Raw genomic sequence first — 17,232 nt, forward strand, 5'->3', positions numbered from 1 at the left:
TTCACTTTTTCTTCTTCATTATTTGTTTCTTCATCCAAATGATATATTTTTTTTTTAAAGAATGTATTCTGGTGGCCTTCCAGCTTGAGCAGTTGTATTGCAGTCCGTACTTGTGCCCAAGACAGCGACAAAGTTGTGCTAATAAATGAGTCTTTCAGGACTCGAAATTGAGATTTCTCCATTTTTCAATTTTTTTCCTGGATGTGTAAATCAGCAAAAGGGAGGAAAAAAAAAGAATGGCACCATGGTGCCAACAAAGGATCATATGAAGCTAAATTCTACAAAAATGTTTTCCCTTTTTTTCCAAACTGTCCAGGTTTCACAAATGTCCATCATCTCTGACACTTAAGCCTTTTCTGTATAAATGTGTGTAATTTTTTTTTTAAATTTATTTTTTTGCTTTTAGTTTTGCTTGCACTTCGGCTAACCGTTCCTCCAGTCACTGCGATGAGGAGGAAAAAAAAACCCCAAAAAACGAAAACCTCCTAAAATGTCCAGGAGTATTTACAACAATGGGCCTGATTGTGTTTGTTTGCCGTCGAAATTCACACAACTCAAAAAAGCACAATTTGAAGCAGGGAGGATTATAGATGTCCCAAAAAATTTGCAGAAATGTATGCGATCAACTTTAAGGCCTTTAGTCTATGTGGTAAAGAGGCAGAAGCACAAGCAAGAACATTTAAGCCTGATTTTTTTTTTTTTGTACACACACGCACACGCACGCACACGTAGACGTTCAGCCCAGGATGTCCAGATAAACAGGTGAGGCCTTGGCCAGGCTCTGGAGCAGATTGTGAATCTCTTTAATGTTGAGTCTCATGTACGGTTCACGCTGCCAGCAGCCCAGCATCAGGTCGTACACCTCTTTGGGGCAGGTACGAGGCCTCTGCAGAACCCGGCCCTGTGTGATACACTCGATCACCTACAGGGGGAGTCATGGAATACAGACAATGTTATTCGACTGTATATTCAACAAGATCACATGATGCTCACACAAACAGCATGTTTCAAACCTTGTCTCGATATATAAGGTATGTACATAAATACAGCGTTTATTATCTACAGACAAGCTGTTTCACAATCATGGTTGTCTTTCTGAAGAACACCAACTAGGTCTGGTACTCTATGTATGTATGTATGTATGTATGTGTGTATATATATATATATATATATATATATATATATATACACACACACACACAACCCCGATTCCAAAAAAGTTGGGACAAAGTACAAATTGTAAATAAAAACGGAATGCAATAATTTACAAATCTCAAAAACTGATATTGTATTCACAATAGAATATAGACAACATATCAAATGTCGAAAGTGAGACATTTTGAAATTTCATGCCAAATATTGGCTCATTTGAAATTTCATGACAGCAACACATCTCAAAAAAGTTGGGACAGGGGCAATAAGAGGCTGGAAAAGTTAACGGTACAAAAAAGGAACAGCTGGAGGACCAAATTGCAACTCATTAGGTCAATTGGCAATAGGTCATTAACATGACTGGGTATAAAAAGAGCATCTTGGAGTGGCAGTGGCTCTCAGAAGTAAAGATGGGAAGAGGATCACCGATCCCCCTAATTCTGCGCCGACAAATAGTGGAGCAATATCAGAAAGGAGTTCGACAGTGTAAAATTGCAAAGAGTTTAAACATATCATCATCTACAGTGCATAATATCATCAAAAGATTCAGAGAATCTGGAAGAATCTCTATGCGTAAGGGTCAAGGCCGGAAAACCATACTGGGTGCCCGTGATCTTCGGGCCCTTAGACGGCACTGCATCACATACAGGCATGCTTCTGTATTGGAAATCACAAAATGGGCTCAGGAATATTTCCAGAGAACATTATCTGTGAACACAATTCACCGTGCCATCCGCCGTTGCCAGCTAAAACTCTATAGTTCAAAGAAGAAGCCGTATCTAAACATGATCCAGAAGCGCAGACGTCTTCTCTGGGCCAAGGCTCATTTAAAATGGACTGTGGCAAAGTGGAAAACTGTTCTGTGGTCAGACGAATCAAAATTTGAAGTTCTTTATGGAAATCAGGGACGTCGTGTCATTCGGACTAAAGAGGAGAAGGACGACCCAAGTTGTTATCAGCGCTCAGTTCAGAAGCCTGCATCTCTGATGGTATGGGGTTGCATTAGTGCGTGTGGCATGGGCAGTTTACACATCTGGGAAGACACCATCAATGCTGAAAGGTATATCCAGGTTCTAGAGCAACATATGCTCCCATCCAGACGACGTCTCTTTCAGGGAAGACCTTGCATTTTCCAACATGACAATGCCAAACCACATACTGCATCAATTACAGCATCATGGCTGCGTAGAAGAAGGGTCCGGGTACTGAACTGGCCAGCCTGCAGTCCAGATCTTTCACCCATAGAAAACATTTGGTGCATCATAAAACGGAAGATACGACAAAAAAGACCTAAGACAGTTGAGCAACTAGAATCCTACATTAGACAAGAATGGGTTAACATTCCTATCCCTAAACTTGAGCAACTTGTCTCCTCAGTCCCCAGACGTTTACAGACTGTTGTAAAGAGAAAAGGGGATGTCTCACAGTGGGAAACATGGCCTTGTCCCAACTTTTTTGAGATGTGTTGTTGTCATGAAATTTAAAATCACCTAATTTTTCTCTTTAAATGATACATTTTCTCAGTTTAAACATTTGATATGTCATCTATGTTCTATTCTGAATAAAATATGGAATTTTGAAACTTCCACATCATTGCATTCTGTTTTTATTTACAATTTGTACTTTGTCCCAACTTTTTTGTAATCGGGGTTTTGTGTGTGTGTGTGTGTATATATATATATATATATATATATATATATATATATATATATATATATATATACACACACCTTATTTTACAGGGATGCGCCTACAGCCCTACCGACAGCACTAATGTCTCTTATAAGTTCTTATAAATATGTTTAAGAGTCAAATATAGCTCAGTTTTGACCTTGTGGTCATTTAATTTAATTCTGTTTTAATTATTACATTTCAACACTTTTACTGGTTAAATTCAGAGCTGCATTTTTTAGCACTAGGTTTTACTTTGGGATGTATACATATATATGTTCATTCACAATGGAAAGATATTTAACTGGAAGTTACTTTTTTTTTCTAAACAGAATCCTTTGTCAGTCAAAAAATGCCCTCTCCGGAAATCACTCGCCATGTAGTGAGGTTGTAAATGATTTTTAAAAGAAAATGTTTGTCTCTTTTGAAGCAGAATACTCTGTTGTTGCACAGTAAAACAAAAAACAGGACTTGAAAGAGATGTGAGACACATTTGCAGCGGAGCTTCACATGTGGTTGAAACATGATTCCATCAAAAAGTGTCCTCTCCAGAAAACCACAAGGATCATCCCTGCTTCAGTTGCTATTACAGTCACCACCGTGTACAAACGTCGCTTCACAGGACTTGAAAATTTGTGCTTAACATACTGTACGTCACATATATTTCAACAGTGTTTCACTTTGTATCCCTCACTCTTGTGGACGATAAGAAAGGTGGTCAGTTTTAGAAATACAGGACTAGATATGTGTCTTCTCACCATAACTAACACGCCCAGTTTATGACCTGTAGCTCTGAAATTCTGCACAGTTCATTTCCATCTCAAAAGGTAATTTTTGGCAGCAGAAAGACACAAATCTCAGGTTTGATTTCTGGACTATTATGGACGAATGAATGAATAAACAAATAAATAAACAAGTTATTCCACGAAATTGAGTTGTACATGAGCTAACAGCCAACGAGGCCTGTTTTATTCTAGCCACATTCACTGGATTTTGAGAAACTGAGCATTTTTATTCTTATTTTTTGCAAATTCGATAAATAACAACTTTTATACAAAACGTCCGACAAAATAATTTCCGCTTAGAATGTAAACAAAGCTGTGAAACGACAGTTGCAATTTGTGAAAATCGCTATAATAATGATTCTTGAAAAATAAAAAAGTTACCTTCTTACCATTAAATACTTTCATTCCATATTTTGTTTTGCTGGGAACTGATTAGGGTCTGGAGAAGCCTGATTATAAAAACGGCTCTCAGGAAAATAATTTTTGGTTAAATCAAGTAGGAGCTGAATTTGAGAAGTTGAGATTGTGGCAGAAAATAATCTGAAAATATTGCCGTATTACTGTAATGCCAAGACCAATAAACAAGGAAAACCAGATATCAAAAACCTGTTCACATTTCCAAAAATCTTATGAATGAGTGTATATTATGAATGTATAGCATTTATATCTATACACTCACTGGCCACTTGAATAGGAACTTGTTCTTGATTCGAAGATTCCTGTTCTTGGCTGCAGGAGCGGAACCCAATGTGCTCTTCTTTTTGCTGTTGCATGCTGAGATGCTTTTCTGCTCACCACGGTCGTAAAGAGTGATTATATGAGTTACTATATGTGTCCTTCCTAGCAGCTCGAACCGCCTTGAATCTGTCCGTTTTCCTCTGACCTCTCTTATCAACAAGGCGTCTGTTTCCACCCACAGAACTGTCACTCAGTCACTGTGTTTTTTGTTTTTCGCACCATTCTGTGTAAACTCTAGAGACTGTTGTGTGTGAAAACCCCAGGAGATCAGCAGGTTCTGAAATACTCAAACCATCTGGCTCAAACCAACACCCATGCCACAGTGAAAGAAAGTCACACTTTGAGATCACGATTTTCCCGTTCTGATGTTTGAACATTAATTAACTGAAGCTCTTGATTTGGATCTGCATGATTGTGCTGCTGTCCAGGGATTGGCTGATTAGAGAACTGCATCAAACCGCTGCAGGTGGATGTATGGGTGTATCAAGTTGATCATTGACCCTCAGACTGACCTCGTTATTGGAGAGCTGGTACCAGGGCTGCTTGCCGTAGGTGAAGATCTCCCATAGGACCACGCCCAAACTCCACACGTCACTCTCTGTGGTGAACCTCCGATACATGATGCTCTCAGGAGGCATCCAGCGGATGGGCAGCATGGTGTGACCACCCACCTGAGAGCACACACAGGACCAGATTGTTCAACTGTGGCTTTATTTCAATGTAATATTTGGATTGCATGCAAGAGCTTGTTTAAACTGAACAATTCGTCTCTCATATTTAAGTGTGGGCGGCACGGTGGTGTAGTGGTTAGCACTGTCGCCTCACAGCAAGAAGGTCCGGGTTCGAGCCCCGTGGCCGGCGAGGGCCTTTCTGTGTGGAGTTTGCATGTTCTCCCCGTGTCCGCGTGGGTTTCCTCCGGGTGCTCCGGTTTCCCCCACAGTCCAAAGACATGCAGGTTAGGTTAACTGGTGACTCTAAATTGACCGTAGGTGTGAATGTGAGTGTGAATGGTTGTCTGTGTCTATGTGTCAGCCCTGTGATGACCTGGCGACTTGTCCAGGGTGTACCCCGCCTTTCGCCCGTAGTCAGCTGGGATAGGCTCCAGCTTGCCTGCGACCCTGTAGAACAGGATAAAGCGGCTAGAGATGATGAGATGAGATGAGATGAGATATTTAAGTGTTGTTTTAGTGTCTGGTATTTGACAGGAGAGGGAGCTGGTAGTCTAAGGGCTGAGACACACACACACAAAAAAAAACACAGTGTGCTCCTGGCAGTGTTAGCATGGGGCAGATCTGGGAGAGCCCTTCAGTGTCAGATGGTCTGAGCTTTTTTTGGAACAACTAACTGCAGGAGGAGATTATTTTTTTATTTTTTTAAATCGCGCATTCATTATTCATCAGCATTAATCATCTGTTTTAGCATCATATAACAGCCTTTTCTGTTAAAAAATACAAACAAAAAGCAGAAAATTGTTAACTAGGACTAAGTGTCTAGTTAGCTAACTAATTAACTAATTAATTTTAGAGTTTGTGTTTTTAAGTTTCCTACTTTAAGGTTTACTATGGAGTCACACGAGAGCTGTAAAAAAAAAAAAAAATATATATATATATATATATATGAGTGATTCCATGCTTATGGGTACTGAAATGGGGACATGAACTTATTTTTAAAAATTCACCTAAAACCATTTCTTTTTTTACCATCAGGTCACAAAACATGTAATCTTTAATGAATGATATGTTAAAAGATAACTTTAATTTTCTGAGATGTAATAAAAACATATTTATATGCCAAAGTCAGAACGTAACAGAAGTGTTGTGGACATATACAGTGGCATGCAAAAGTTTGGGCACCCTTACTGAAAATGTCTGTTACTGTGAATAGTTAAGCGAGCAGAAGATGAACTAATCACCAAAAGGCATAAAGGTAAAGACGAGACATTTCTTTTCAGCGTTTTCTGCAAGATTTGTGTATTATTTTTGTTTTGTACAATTGGAGAGTGAAAAAAGAAAAGGAACACCATGCGAAAGTTTGGGCACCCCAATACATTTGAGTTCTCAGGTAACTTTTACCAAGCTTCCAGACCTTAATTAGCTTATTGAGCTGTGGCTTGTTCAAATTCTTCATTAGGAAAGGTCAGATGATGCAGATTTCAAAGCTGTATAAATTCTCTGACTCCTCAAACTTGTCCCTAAAATCAACAGCCATGGGCTCCTCTAAGCAACTCCCTCGCATTCTGAATAATAAAATAATTGATGCTCACAAAGCAGGAGAAGGCTACAAGAACGTAGCAAAGTGTTTTCAGGTAGCTGTTTCCTCAGATTGTAATGTTATTAAGAAATGGCAGTTAACAGAAACAGTGGAGATCAAGGTGAGGTCTGGAAGATGACGAAAACTTTCTGAAAGAACTGCTCATTGGATTGCTAGAAAGGCAAATAAAAACCCCTGTTTGACTGCAAAAGACCTTCAGAAAGATTTAGCAGACCCTGGAGTGGTGGTGCACTGTTCTACTATGCAGCGACACCTGAACAAATATGACCTTCATGGGAGAGTCATCAGAAGAAAAACGTTCCTGCGTCCTAGCCACAAAATTCAGCATCTGAAGTTTGCAAATGAACATCTAAATAAGCCTGACGCATTTTGGAAACAAGTCCTGTGGACTGATGAAATCAAAATAGAACTTTTTGGCCACAATGTGCAAAGGTATGTTTGGAGAAAAAAGGGTGCCAAATTCCAGGAAAAGAACACCTCTCCAACTCTGAAGCATGGGTGTGGATCGATCATGCTTTGGGGTTGTGTTGCAGCCAGTGGCACAGGGCACATTTCATTGGTCGAGGGAAGCATGGATTCGAATAAATACCAGCAAATTCTAGAAGCAAACATCACACCATCTGTAAAAAAGTTGAAGTTAAAAAGAGGATGGGTCCTACAATAAGACGATGATCCAAAACACACCACAAAATCTACAATGGAATACCTCAAGAGGCACAAGCTGAAGGTTTTGCCCTGGCCCTCACAGTCCCCTGACCTAAACATCATTGAAAATCTGTGGATAGATCTCAGAAGAGCAGCGCATGCAAGACAGCCCAGGAAACTTGTAGAACTGGAAGCCTTTTGCAAGGACGAATGTGTGAAAATCCCCCAGGTAAGAACTGAAAGATTATTAGCTGGCCACAAAAAGCGTTTACAAGCTGTGATACTTGCCAAAGAGGGTGTTACTAGGTACTAACCATGCAGGGTGCCCAAACTTTTGCTTGGGGCCCTTTTCCTTTTTTGTCATTTTGAAAATGTAAAAGATGAAAAAAAAAAAAGTTTTTGCTTAAAATATAAAGGGAATGAGTCATCTTTAACTTTATGCCTTTTGGAGATCATTTCATCTTCAACTTGCTTAACTGTTCACAGTAAGAGCAATTTTGACCAGGGGATGCCCAAACTTTTGCATACCACTGTATATTCTCAATTTTAACAATGTAGAATTACTTTTTGAAACATAGGAAGGTGATGTTTTAGCAAATATAATTAATAAACATGTGTAGTAGAATAAACATACACATTCTTTCAATAAGATTAACATGGTATAGAGCTAGATTGTAATTAATTTGTAACAGACGCGAGATGGACAATCGTAACAGAAGTAATGTAACAGACATCATTTTGGAACTCATAGGCTTGACTTTGGCATATAAATATGTTTTTATTACATCTCAGAAAATTAAAGTTATCTTTTAACATATCATTCATTAAAGATTACATGTTTTGTGACCTGATGGTAAAAAAAGAAATGGTTTTAGGTGAAAAAGTTCATGTCCCCATTTCAGTACCCATAAGTGTGGAATCACTCATATATATATATATATATATATATATATATATATATATATATATATATATATATGCAGTGGTGCTTGAAAGTTTGTGAACCCTTTAGAATTTTCTATATTTCTGCATAAATATGATCTAAAACATCAGATTTTCACACAAGTCTGAAAAGTAGATAAAGAGAACCCAGTTAAACAAATGAGACAAAAATATTAGACTTGGTCATTTATTTATTGAGGAAAATGATCCAATATTACATATCTGTGAGTGGCAAAAGTATGGGAACCTTTGCTTTCAGTATCTGGTGTGACCCCCTTGTGCAGCAATAACTGCAACTAAACATTTCCGGTAACTGTTGATCAGTCCTGCACACCGGCTTGGAGGAATTTTAGCCCATTCTTCCGTACAGAACAGCTTCAACTCTGAGATGTTGGTGGGTTTCCTCACATGAACTGCTCACTTCAGGTCCTTCCACAACATTTCGATTGGATTAAGGTCAGGACTTTGACTTGGCCATTCCAAAACATTCACTTTATTCTTCTTTAACCATTCTTTGGTAGAACGACTTATGTGTTTAGGGTCATTGTCTTGCTGCATGACCCACCTTCTCTTGAGATTCAGTTCATGGACAGATGTCCTGACATTTTCCTTTAGAATTCACTGGTATAATTCAGAATTCATTGTTCCATCAATGATGGCAAGCCGTCCTGGCCCAGATGCAGCAAAACAGGCCCAAACCATGATACTACCACCACCATGTTTCACAGCTGGGATAAGGTTCTTATGCTGTAATGCAGTGGTTTCCTTTCTGCAAACATAACGCTTCTCATTTAAACCAGAATTCTATTTTGGTCTCATCCATCCACAGAACATTTTTCCAGTAGCCTTCTGGCTTGTCCACGTGATCTTTAGCAAACTGCAGACAAGCAGCAATGTTCTTTTTAGAGAGCAGTGGCTTTCTCCTTGCAACTCTGCCATGCACACCATTGTTGTTCAGTGTTCTCCTGATGGTGGACTCATGAACATTAACATTAGCCAATGTGAGAGAGGCCTTCAGTTGCTTAGAAGTTACCCTGGGGTCCTTTGTGACCTCGCCGACTACTACACGCCTTACTCTTGGAGTGATCTTTGTTGGTCGACCACTCCTGGGGAGGGTAACAATGGTCTTGAATTTCCTCCATTTGTACACAATCTGTCTGACTGTGGATTGGTGGAGTCCAAACTCTTTAGAGATGGTTTTGTAACCTTTTCCAGCCTGATGAGCATCAACAATGCTTTTTCTGAGGTCCTCAGAAACCTCCTTTGTTCGTGCCATGATACATTTCCACAAACGTGTTGTGACGATCAGACTTTGATAGATCCCTGTTCTTTAAATAAAACAGGGTGCCCACTCACACCTGATTGTCATCCCATTGATTGAAAACACCTGACTCTAATTTCACCTTCAAATTAACTGCTAATCCCAGAGGTTCACATACTTTTGCCACTCACAGATATGTAATATTGGATCATTTTCCTCAATAAATAAATGACCAAGTATAATATTTTTGTCTCATTTGTTTAACTGGGTTCTCTTTATCTACTTTTCAGACTTGTGTGAAAATCTGATGATGTTTTAGGTCATATTTATGCAGAAATATAGAAAATTCTAAAGGGTTCACAAACTTTCAAGCACCACTGTGTATATATATATATATATATATATATATATATATATATATATATATATATATATATATATGGGTGCTGGTCATATAATTAGAATATCATGAAAACGTTGATTTATTTCAGTAATTCCATTCAAAAAGTGAAACTTGTATATTATATTCATTCATTACACACAGACTGATATATTTCAAATGTTTATTTCTTTTAATTTTGATGATTATAACTGACAACGAATGAAAACCCCAAATTCAGTATCTCAGAAAATTAGAATATTGTGAAAAGGTTCAATATTGAAGACACCTGGTGCCGCACTCTAATCAGCTAATTAACTCAAAACATCTGCAAAGGCCTTTAAATGGTCTCTCAGTCTCGTTCTGTAGGCGACACAATCATGGGGAAGACTGCTGACTTGACAGTTGTCCAAAAGACGACCATTGACACCTTGCACAAGGAGGGCAAGACACAAAAGGCCATTACTAAAGAGGCTGGCTGTTCACAGAGCTCTGTGTCCAAGCACATTAATAGAGAGGCGAAGGGAAGGAAAAGATATGGTAGAAAAAAAAGTGTACAAGCAATAGGGATAACCGCACCCTGGAGAGGATTGCGAAACAAAACCCATTCAAGAATGTAGGGGAGATTCACAAAGAGTGGACTGCAGCTGGAGTCAGTGCTTCAAGAACCACCACGCACAGACGTATGCAAGACATGGGTTTCACCTGTCGCATTCCTTGTGTCAAGCCACTCTTGAACAAGAGACAGCGTCAGAAGCGTCTCGCCTGGGCTAAAGACAAAAAGGACTGGACTGCTGCTGAGTGGTCCAAAGTTATGTTCTCTGATGAAAGTAAATTTTGCATTTCCTTTGGAAATCAAGGTCCCAGAGTCTGGAGGAAGAGAGGAGAGGCACAGAATCCACGTTGCTTGAGGTCCAGTGTAAAGTTTCCACAGTCAGTGATGGTTTGGGGTGCCATGTCGTCTGCTGGTGTTGGTCCACTGTGTTTTCTGAGGTCCAAGGTCAACGCAGCCGTCTACCAGGAAGTTTTAGAGCACTTCATGCTTCCTGCTGCTGACCAGCTTTATGGAGATGCAGATTTCATTTTCCAACAGGACTTGGCACCTGCACACAGTGCCAAAGCTACCAGTACCTGGTTTAAGGACCATGGTATCCCTGTTCTTAATTGGCCAGCAAACTCGCCTGACCTTAACCCCATAGAAAATCTATGGGGTATTGTGAAGAGGAAGATGCGATACGCCAGACCCAACAATGCAGAAGAGCTGAAGGCCACTATCAGATCAACCTGGGCTCTCATAACACCTGAGCAGTGCCACAGACTGATCGACTCCATGCCACGCCGCATTGCTGCAGTAATTCAGGCAAAAGGAGCCCCAACTAAGTATTGAGTGCTGTACATGCTCATACTTTTCATGTTCATACTTTTCAGTTGGCCAACATTTCTAAAAATCCTTTTTTGTATTGGTCTTAAGTAATATTCTAATTTTCTGAGGTATTGAATTTGGGGTTTTCATTAGTTGTCAGTTATAATCATCAAAATTAAAAGAAATAAACATTTGAAATATATCAGTCTGTGTGTAATGAATGAATATAATATACAAGTTTCACTTTTTGAATGGAATTACTGAAATAAATCAACGTTTTCATGATATTCTAATTATATGACCAGCATATATATATATATATATATATATATATATATATATATATATATATATATATTTGTGTGTATATGTTGAATAAGAAAATAAATGAAAATAACAGTAGTAGTATAAAAATAAATTTTTATAATTACTGACATTGTCATTAGTTAAAAAATGTTCTGTTCAGTTATTTTTATTGATTTTCATATTTAATTTTTATTCTTAAAGAAAAATATATTTTTCAAGAAATTTTTAAAAAAGAATTTATTTCTTATTCTTTTTTTAAATAATTTTAAAAAGAATAAGAAAATCATTAAAAAATATTTTTTTTATTTCTGTATTTATTTTCATATTCTTTTATTTTTTATTAATTTTCTTATTCAACATTTATTTTCTGATTATTTTGCAGATTTATTCTTTTTTTTTTTAATGGCACTCCTGTGAGACTATAGTTTAGTCATGTGCAAAAAATGTAATTGAAAGCAACAGAAATTTAAACTTAAGTAAATTTTAAGTTAAAGTTTAAACCTCTTTAGATTTGTAGCTGTGTTATGTTGGAACACATGGAGTGTTTATGTTTTTATTCCAGTTTACCCATTATTGGCAATTATAATGTAAAAATGGGAAAAAAATTCAACAACTATTCAAAAAAAAAAATCTTGTTTGGTGAAACCGTTATTAATAGCCAAGATTTATCTGATAATTGATATTAGTGATAGTAACTCAAGTATCGAATTAGAGAGATCTAATTCCTTTCCAAAAAAATAAATAAATAAAGTCACAAACACTTCTCAGTTCACTGTTATATTAAGTTTCACACTTAATTTTTTTCTATTTCTAGAGAATTTCATTTGCATTTACTTCCTGAGGTTTAAACAAAAACATTACATCAGGGGGTTCAAAAACTTTTGAGTAGCAGTGAATGTAATGATATTAACAGTGGAAAAAAAACATATCCAGTGTTTTCCCCTGGACTGTGAATAGTGGTCATTAGAAAATGAGTACACTAGTTTACAGTCCTATTGGTTCGATTTTTTTCGCTAGTCAATAATCAGACATCGTTGCATTTTAATGGAGGACTTCGGAAAGGCAAGAACTGTGTGTTTGAATTGATACTGATGAGTCATGCACAAGATAAAACGGTAAAAAGGGTCCATTTTTAAATGAAGGTTGGTGTTTGGTGCCGTATTTTCATTGTTCCTATAAGATGTTTAACAGTTATTCCATGAGATCGAATCGTACATGAGCTGATAGACAATGAGGCGCGTAGCACCGAGTCGGCTATAATCCATGTACGACAAGATTGAGTGAGTGAATAACTGTTATTCTCTCCACATTCACTGGATTTTGAGAAACAGAGCATTTTTATTTTTTGCAAATTCGATAAATAAAAACTTTATACAAAACGTCCGACAAAATAATTTCCGCTTAGAATGTAAACAAAGTGGCGAAATAACGGGAGCAATTTGTGAAAAATGCGATAATAATAATTCTTGAAAAATAAAAAAAGATACATTCTTACCATCAAATACTTTCATTCCATATTTTGTTGATTTTTTTGTATTTTTGGGGGGTTTGTTTTCGAGTAGAGTTTTTATTTCGTCCTCGGTTGGTTCAGGAACACGCTCCGCCATTTTGTTTTTCTCTACTCACGGTATATGAGCTAGTAGCCTTGTAGTAGAGTAGCCAATCAGAGGGCGTGATTACTCATAACCAGTGAATACGGATAGAATAATAGCAGCTGTATGCCTCACTGATGTCACAATGGGACACTGTTATCGTTCGCTCACTGACAGTAGTGTTCAATGGGCGAAAATATTTCCACAACGATCTTAGACATAAGTGATTATGATCAGATTTTGTTGTGAAAACAACAGAGCAAGAACTTCTTTTCTTATTTATCATTTTCTAGGTACATTTGTTTTCATTTTAATGAGAACGTGAACACAGAAGTCGAGGAGACAGTCGTGCAAACGTTGGACTCAAAGTTTGAGAATGCAGTGCAGTTATAGCAAGGACTTGGCTAGGCAAGTTAACGATCTAAGAGATGACTGAACACGTTGCTGTCGATGGAGATATCAGAATGAAAGTGGAAGTTTTGGAAGCGGATCTGTTTGAGCAGAGTGAACAGATGAGGAGGTGAGAGAGCTCATCTCATCTCATTATCTCTAGCCGCTTTATCCTTCTACAGGGTCGCAGGCAAGCTGGAGCCTATCCCAGCTGACTACGGGCGAAAGGCGGGGTACACCCTGGACAAGTCGCCAGGTCATCACAGGGCTGACACATAGACACAGACAACCATTCACACTCACATTCACACCTACGCTCAATTTAGAGTCACCAGTTAGCCTAACCTGCATGTCTTTGGACTGTGGGGGAAACCGGAGCACCCGGAGGAAACCCACGCGGACACGGGGAGAACATGCAAACTCCACACAGAAAGGCCCGCGCCGGCCCCGGGGCTCGAACCCAGGACCTTCTTGCTGTGAGGCGACAGCGCTAACCACTACACCACCGTGCCGCCGGTGAGAGAGCTGGACAGACTAAAAGACTAAAGCGCCGCTGCATCGAGGATGACGCAAGGGCAAAATCTTCCTACACCACAAGCATGGTTGGTAATGTAGGAGGCCATTCGCCAAGAACTCATGCTTTCATATCCTTCATATAAATGGAAGCACTAATATAATCCAGAGACATTATTATCTCATCTCATTATCTCTAGCCGCTTTATCCTGTTCTACAGGGTCGGAGGCAAGCTGGAGCCTATCCCAGCTGACTACGGGCGAAAGGCGGGGTACACCCTGGACAAGTCACCAGGTCATCACAGGGCTGACACATAGACACAGACAACCATTCACATTCACGGTCAATTTAGAGTCACCAGTTAACCTAACCTGCATGTCTTTGGACTGTGGGGGAAACCGGAGAACCCGGAGGAAACCCACGCGGACAACATGCAAACTCCACACAGAAAGGCCCTCGCCGGCCCCGGGGCTCGAACCCAGACCTTCTTGCTGTGAGGCGACAGCGCTAACCACTACACCACCGTGCCGCTGACATTATTATTATTATTTCAGTGTGCATACCCTGTAGTAATCTGTGCTGTACACATCTCTGGACATGCCGAAGTCTCCGATCTTCACAAGCAGATTCTCCCCCACCAGGCAGTTGCGTGTTGCCAGATCTCTGTGAACGAAATGCTGCGAAGCCAGATACACCATTCCGGCTGCGATCTGCTGAGCAATGTGCAGCATCTGTGACTGAGTCAGCTCCACCAGCAAACTCTGCTGCCCGTCTGCCATTAAAATCGCATCTGGACCGTGAGCCCTGATCAGCCAAGAGAGAGAGAGAGAGAGAGGTAAGAAAAGCACCCATCATGTACTATGAAACATTTTCATGCATGCTTGTGTTTAAATGAAAAAAAAAAAACACATATCTATCAGCAATGCTCTTCAGACAACTAGTGTGTGTTTCCCCTTCACTACTTTAAGAGATGAATTGTTACCTAATCAGGAGTAGGAGTTTAAAAAATAGGAATGGTGGAGGTTTTTTTTTTTTAACAATTTCTAATTCTGGCGGCACGGTGGTGTAGTGGTTAGCGCTGTCGCCTCACAGCAAGAAGGTCCTGGGTTCGAGCGCCGGGGCCGGCGAGGGCCTTTCTGTGCGGAGTTTGCATGTTCTCCCCGTGTCCGCGTGGGTTTCCTCCGGGTGCTCCGGTTTCCCCCACAGTCCAAAGACATGCAGGTTAGGTTAACTGGTGACTCTAAATTGACCGTAGGTGTGAATGTGAGTGTGAATGGTTGTCTGTGTCTATGTGTCAGCCCTGTGATGACCTGGCGACTTGTCCAGGGTGTACCCCGCCTTTCGCCCGTAGTCAGCTGGGATAGGCTCCAGCTTGCCTGCGACCCTGTAGAAGGATAAAGCGGCTAGAGATAATGTGATGTGTGTGTGTGATTTCTAATTCTGGGACCGTGAGTTGGCCTAGTGGTTAGCGCATCCACCTCTCGACTGGGAGATCACAAGTTCTACTCGCTGTTGGGTCATACCAAAGACCATCATAAAAATGGTACCTATTGCCATCTGGCAAGGCACGCTGCAATACAGATGTGAGCAGAGAGTCAAACTCTTGTAGTTACCAGAGGACTAGCCCCCCACTGTAACCCTAGCTGTATAGGTGAAAGGCCAAGGGCTATAGAAATGGAGATCTGCACCGCCCAATGTGCCTTAAGGGCCTGGTTAGTACTGGAACAGGAGACTGTCTTGGCACGGGAGGGACTTTGACTTGACTACTTCTAGCTTTGAGAACATTTTGAACCATCCAGAGGTTCCAGTGAATTCTTCAGCATCTAAACTCATCAACACTTGTGTCCAAGCTGAAACATGGCTTTATTGCTTTTAGCTGTTTATCGATTGTGTAGCTACAGGGTTTCTTAGGGTTTGTATTATTTCTTTCAATCATTTGTGATTGTGATGATAATTTATCTTTTTTAAACAATTTCAATCCAACCCCCACCATTCATGTCCTATTTCCATGGGGGTCATCTCAATAACTCGAGTTGCTTAAGTTGTCACGGCAACAAAATGACCCCAACCCCACCCCCCATCGAAATCATCAGTTCTTTATTTATTTATTGCAGCAGCGCAACAATTTTTCAGACGAGAACCAAATTCTTTCATGGAACGGAAACAGAAACAGAACCAGCTCCAGAACCAGGGCCAACACATGCCTGAGGAACTTGTTGAGGTCTCCGTGCTTCATGTACTCGAACACCATGATGAGGGGATCGCTCTCCACGCACACGCCATAAAACGTCACGATGTGCTCATGCTGCAGGTTGGTCAGAAGCTCTGCCTCTCGGTGGAAGTCAGCCCGACCACTCTCGCTCGCTTCTTTCAGGGTCTGCGAGATTTTTTTTGAAACAAAAACACCCTTTACTCTTAGCGAAAGTTCTCAGGTTCTACCCGATATGTGTATACTCTTAGAACACACACACTTTTGAGTTAATTTTTTTGAACTATTATTATTAAAAGAGATTCCTGCTACTAATGGCAAGTAATCAATATTTCAGACATACATCAAAGTTTTTTTTCTTTTATCACATGTTGAGTTCCTAGCTTCATAAAAGGAACATGCTTTGAGAAATTCACTGTTCTAGCATTCTCTATTAAACCTGTGACGGTTCCTCTAGCTGACAGACAGAAGAAGAACTCTTTCAGGATTCATGGTTTCACATTTTTATATAACAAAGGACCACTGCTTCCTAAAAACAGTATATGAAAGTGAAACACTTTGCTGTAAGGTGTTATATGGAACTTTTAAGGACAACTAAAGAACCTTTAAAGGTTCTAGATTTTACCTTTAAAAAAAATGCTACAACACAGTTCAGTGTAAACTGTTCACTTTAGAATGAGTTCCTCAATGGTTCTTTGTGATAAAAGCTCACTGCTTCCTATTCTACAGTACATAGAACCCTCTAGAATTTTTCGGGTTCCTATAGCTTTGTACCCTTTTCCTAAGAGTGTACAAAAAAGGTAAAATCTAGAACCCTTAAAGGTTGTTTGCTTGTTCCATTGGGGAACCCTTAAAAGGTTCTGTGTAGAATCTTGCAGCTAACGGAGGGGTTTTATTTTGTGGAGAATCCTTTCAGAAAGCACTTACAATGAACTTTGTTGGAACATACTTGCTTAGAAAAAAATAATAATATGTAAAACCTCTTATGGGTTCTTCCTGGTCCTGCATGAGGAA

The 17,232-nt window shown here is 39.6% G+C and overlaps 1 protein-coding gene across 1 annotated transcript in view; it reads right to left on the bottom strand.

Annotated features, from left to right (window-relative positions):
• Window positions 1-405: 405 nt before the first annotated feature.
• Window positions 406-17,232, bottom strand: part of ntrk2b (neurotrophic tyrosine kinase, receptor, type 2b) — a 50,780-nt gene continuing 33,953 nt past the window's right edge. Inside the window, exons 15-18 of the mRNA XM_060912237.1 lie at window positions 16,214-16,386; window positions 14,573-14,813; window positions 4,859-5,017; window positions 406-922 (exon numbers count right to left, since the gene is read on the bottom strand). Coding sequence (XP_060768220.1) covers window positions 737-922; window positions 4,859-5,017; window positions 14,573-14,813; window positions 16,214-16,386 — 759 coding nt within the window. The 3' untranslated portion in view covers window positions 406-736. The remainder of the gene's footprint in view (window positions 923-4,858; window positions 5,018-14,572; window positions 14,814-16,213; window positions 16,387-17,232) is intronic.

Source organism: Neoarius graeffei, chromosome 28, assembly GCF_027579695.1.
Source record: "Neoarius graeffei isolate fNeoGra1 chromosome 28, fNeoGra1.pri, whole genome shotgun sequence".
NCBI lineage: Eukaryota > Metazoa > Chordata > Actinopteri > Siluriformes > Ariidae > Neoarius > Neoarius graeffei.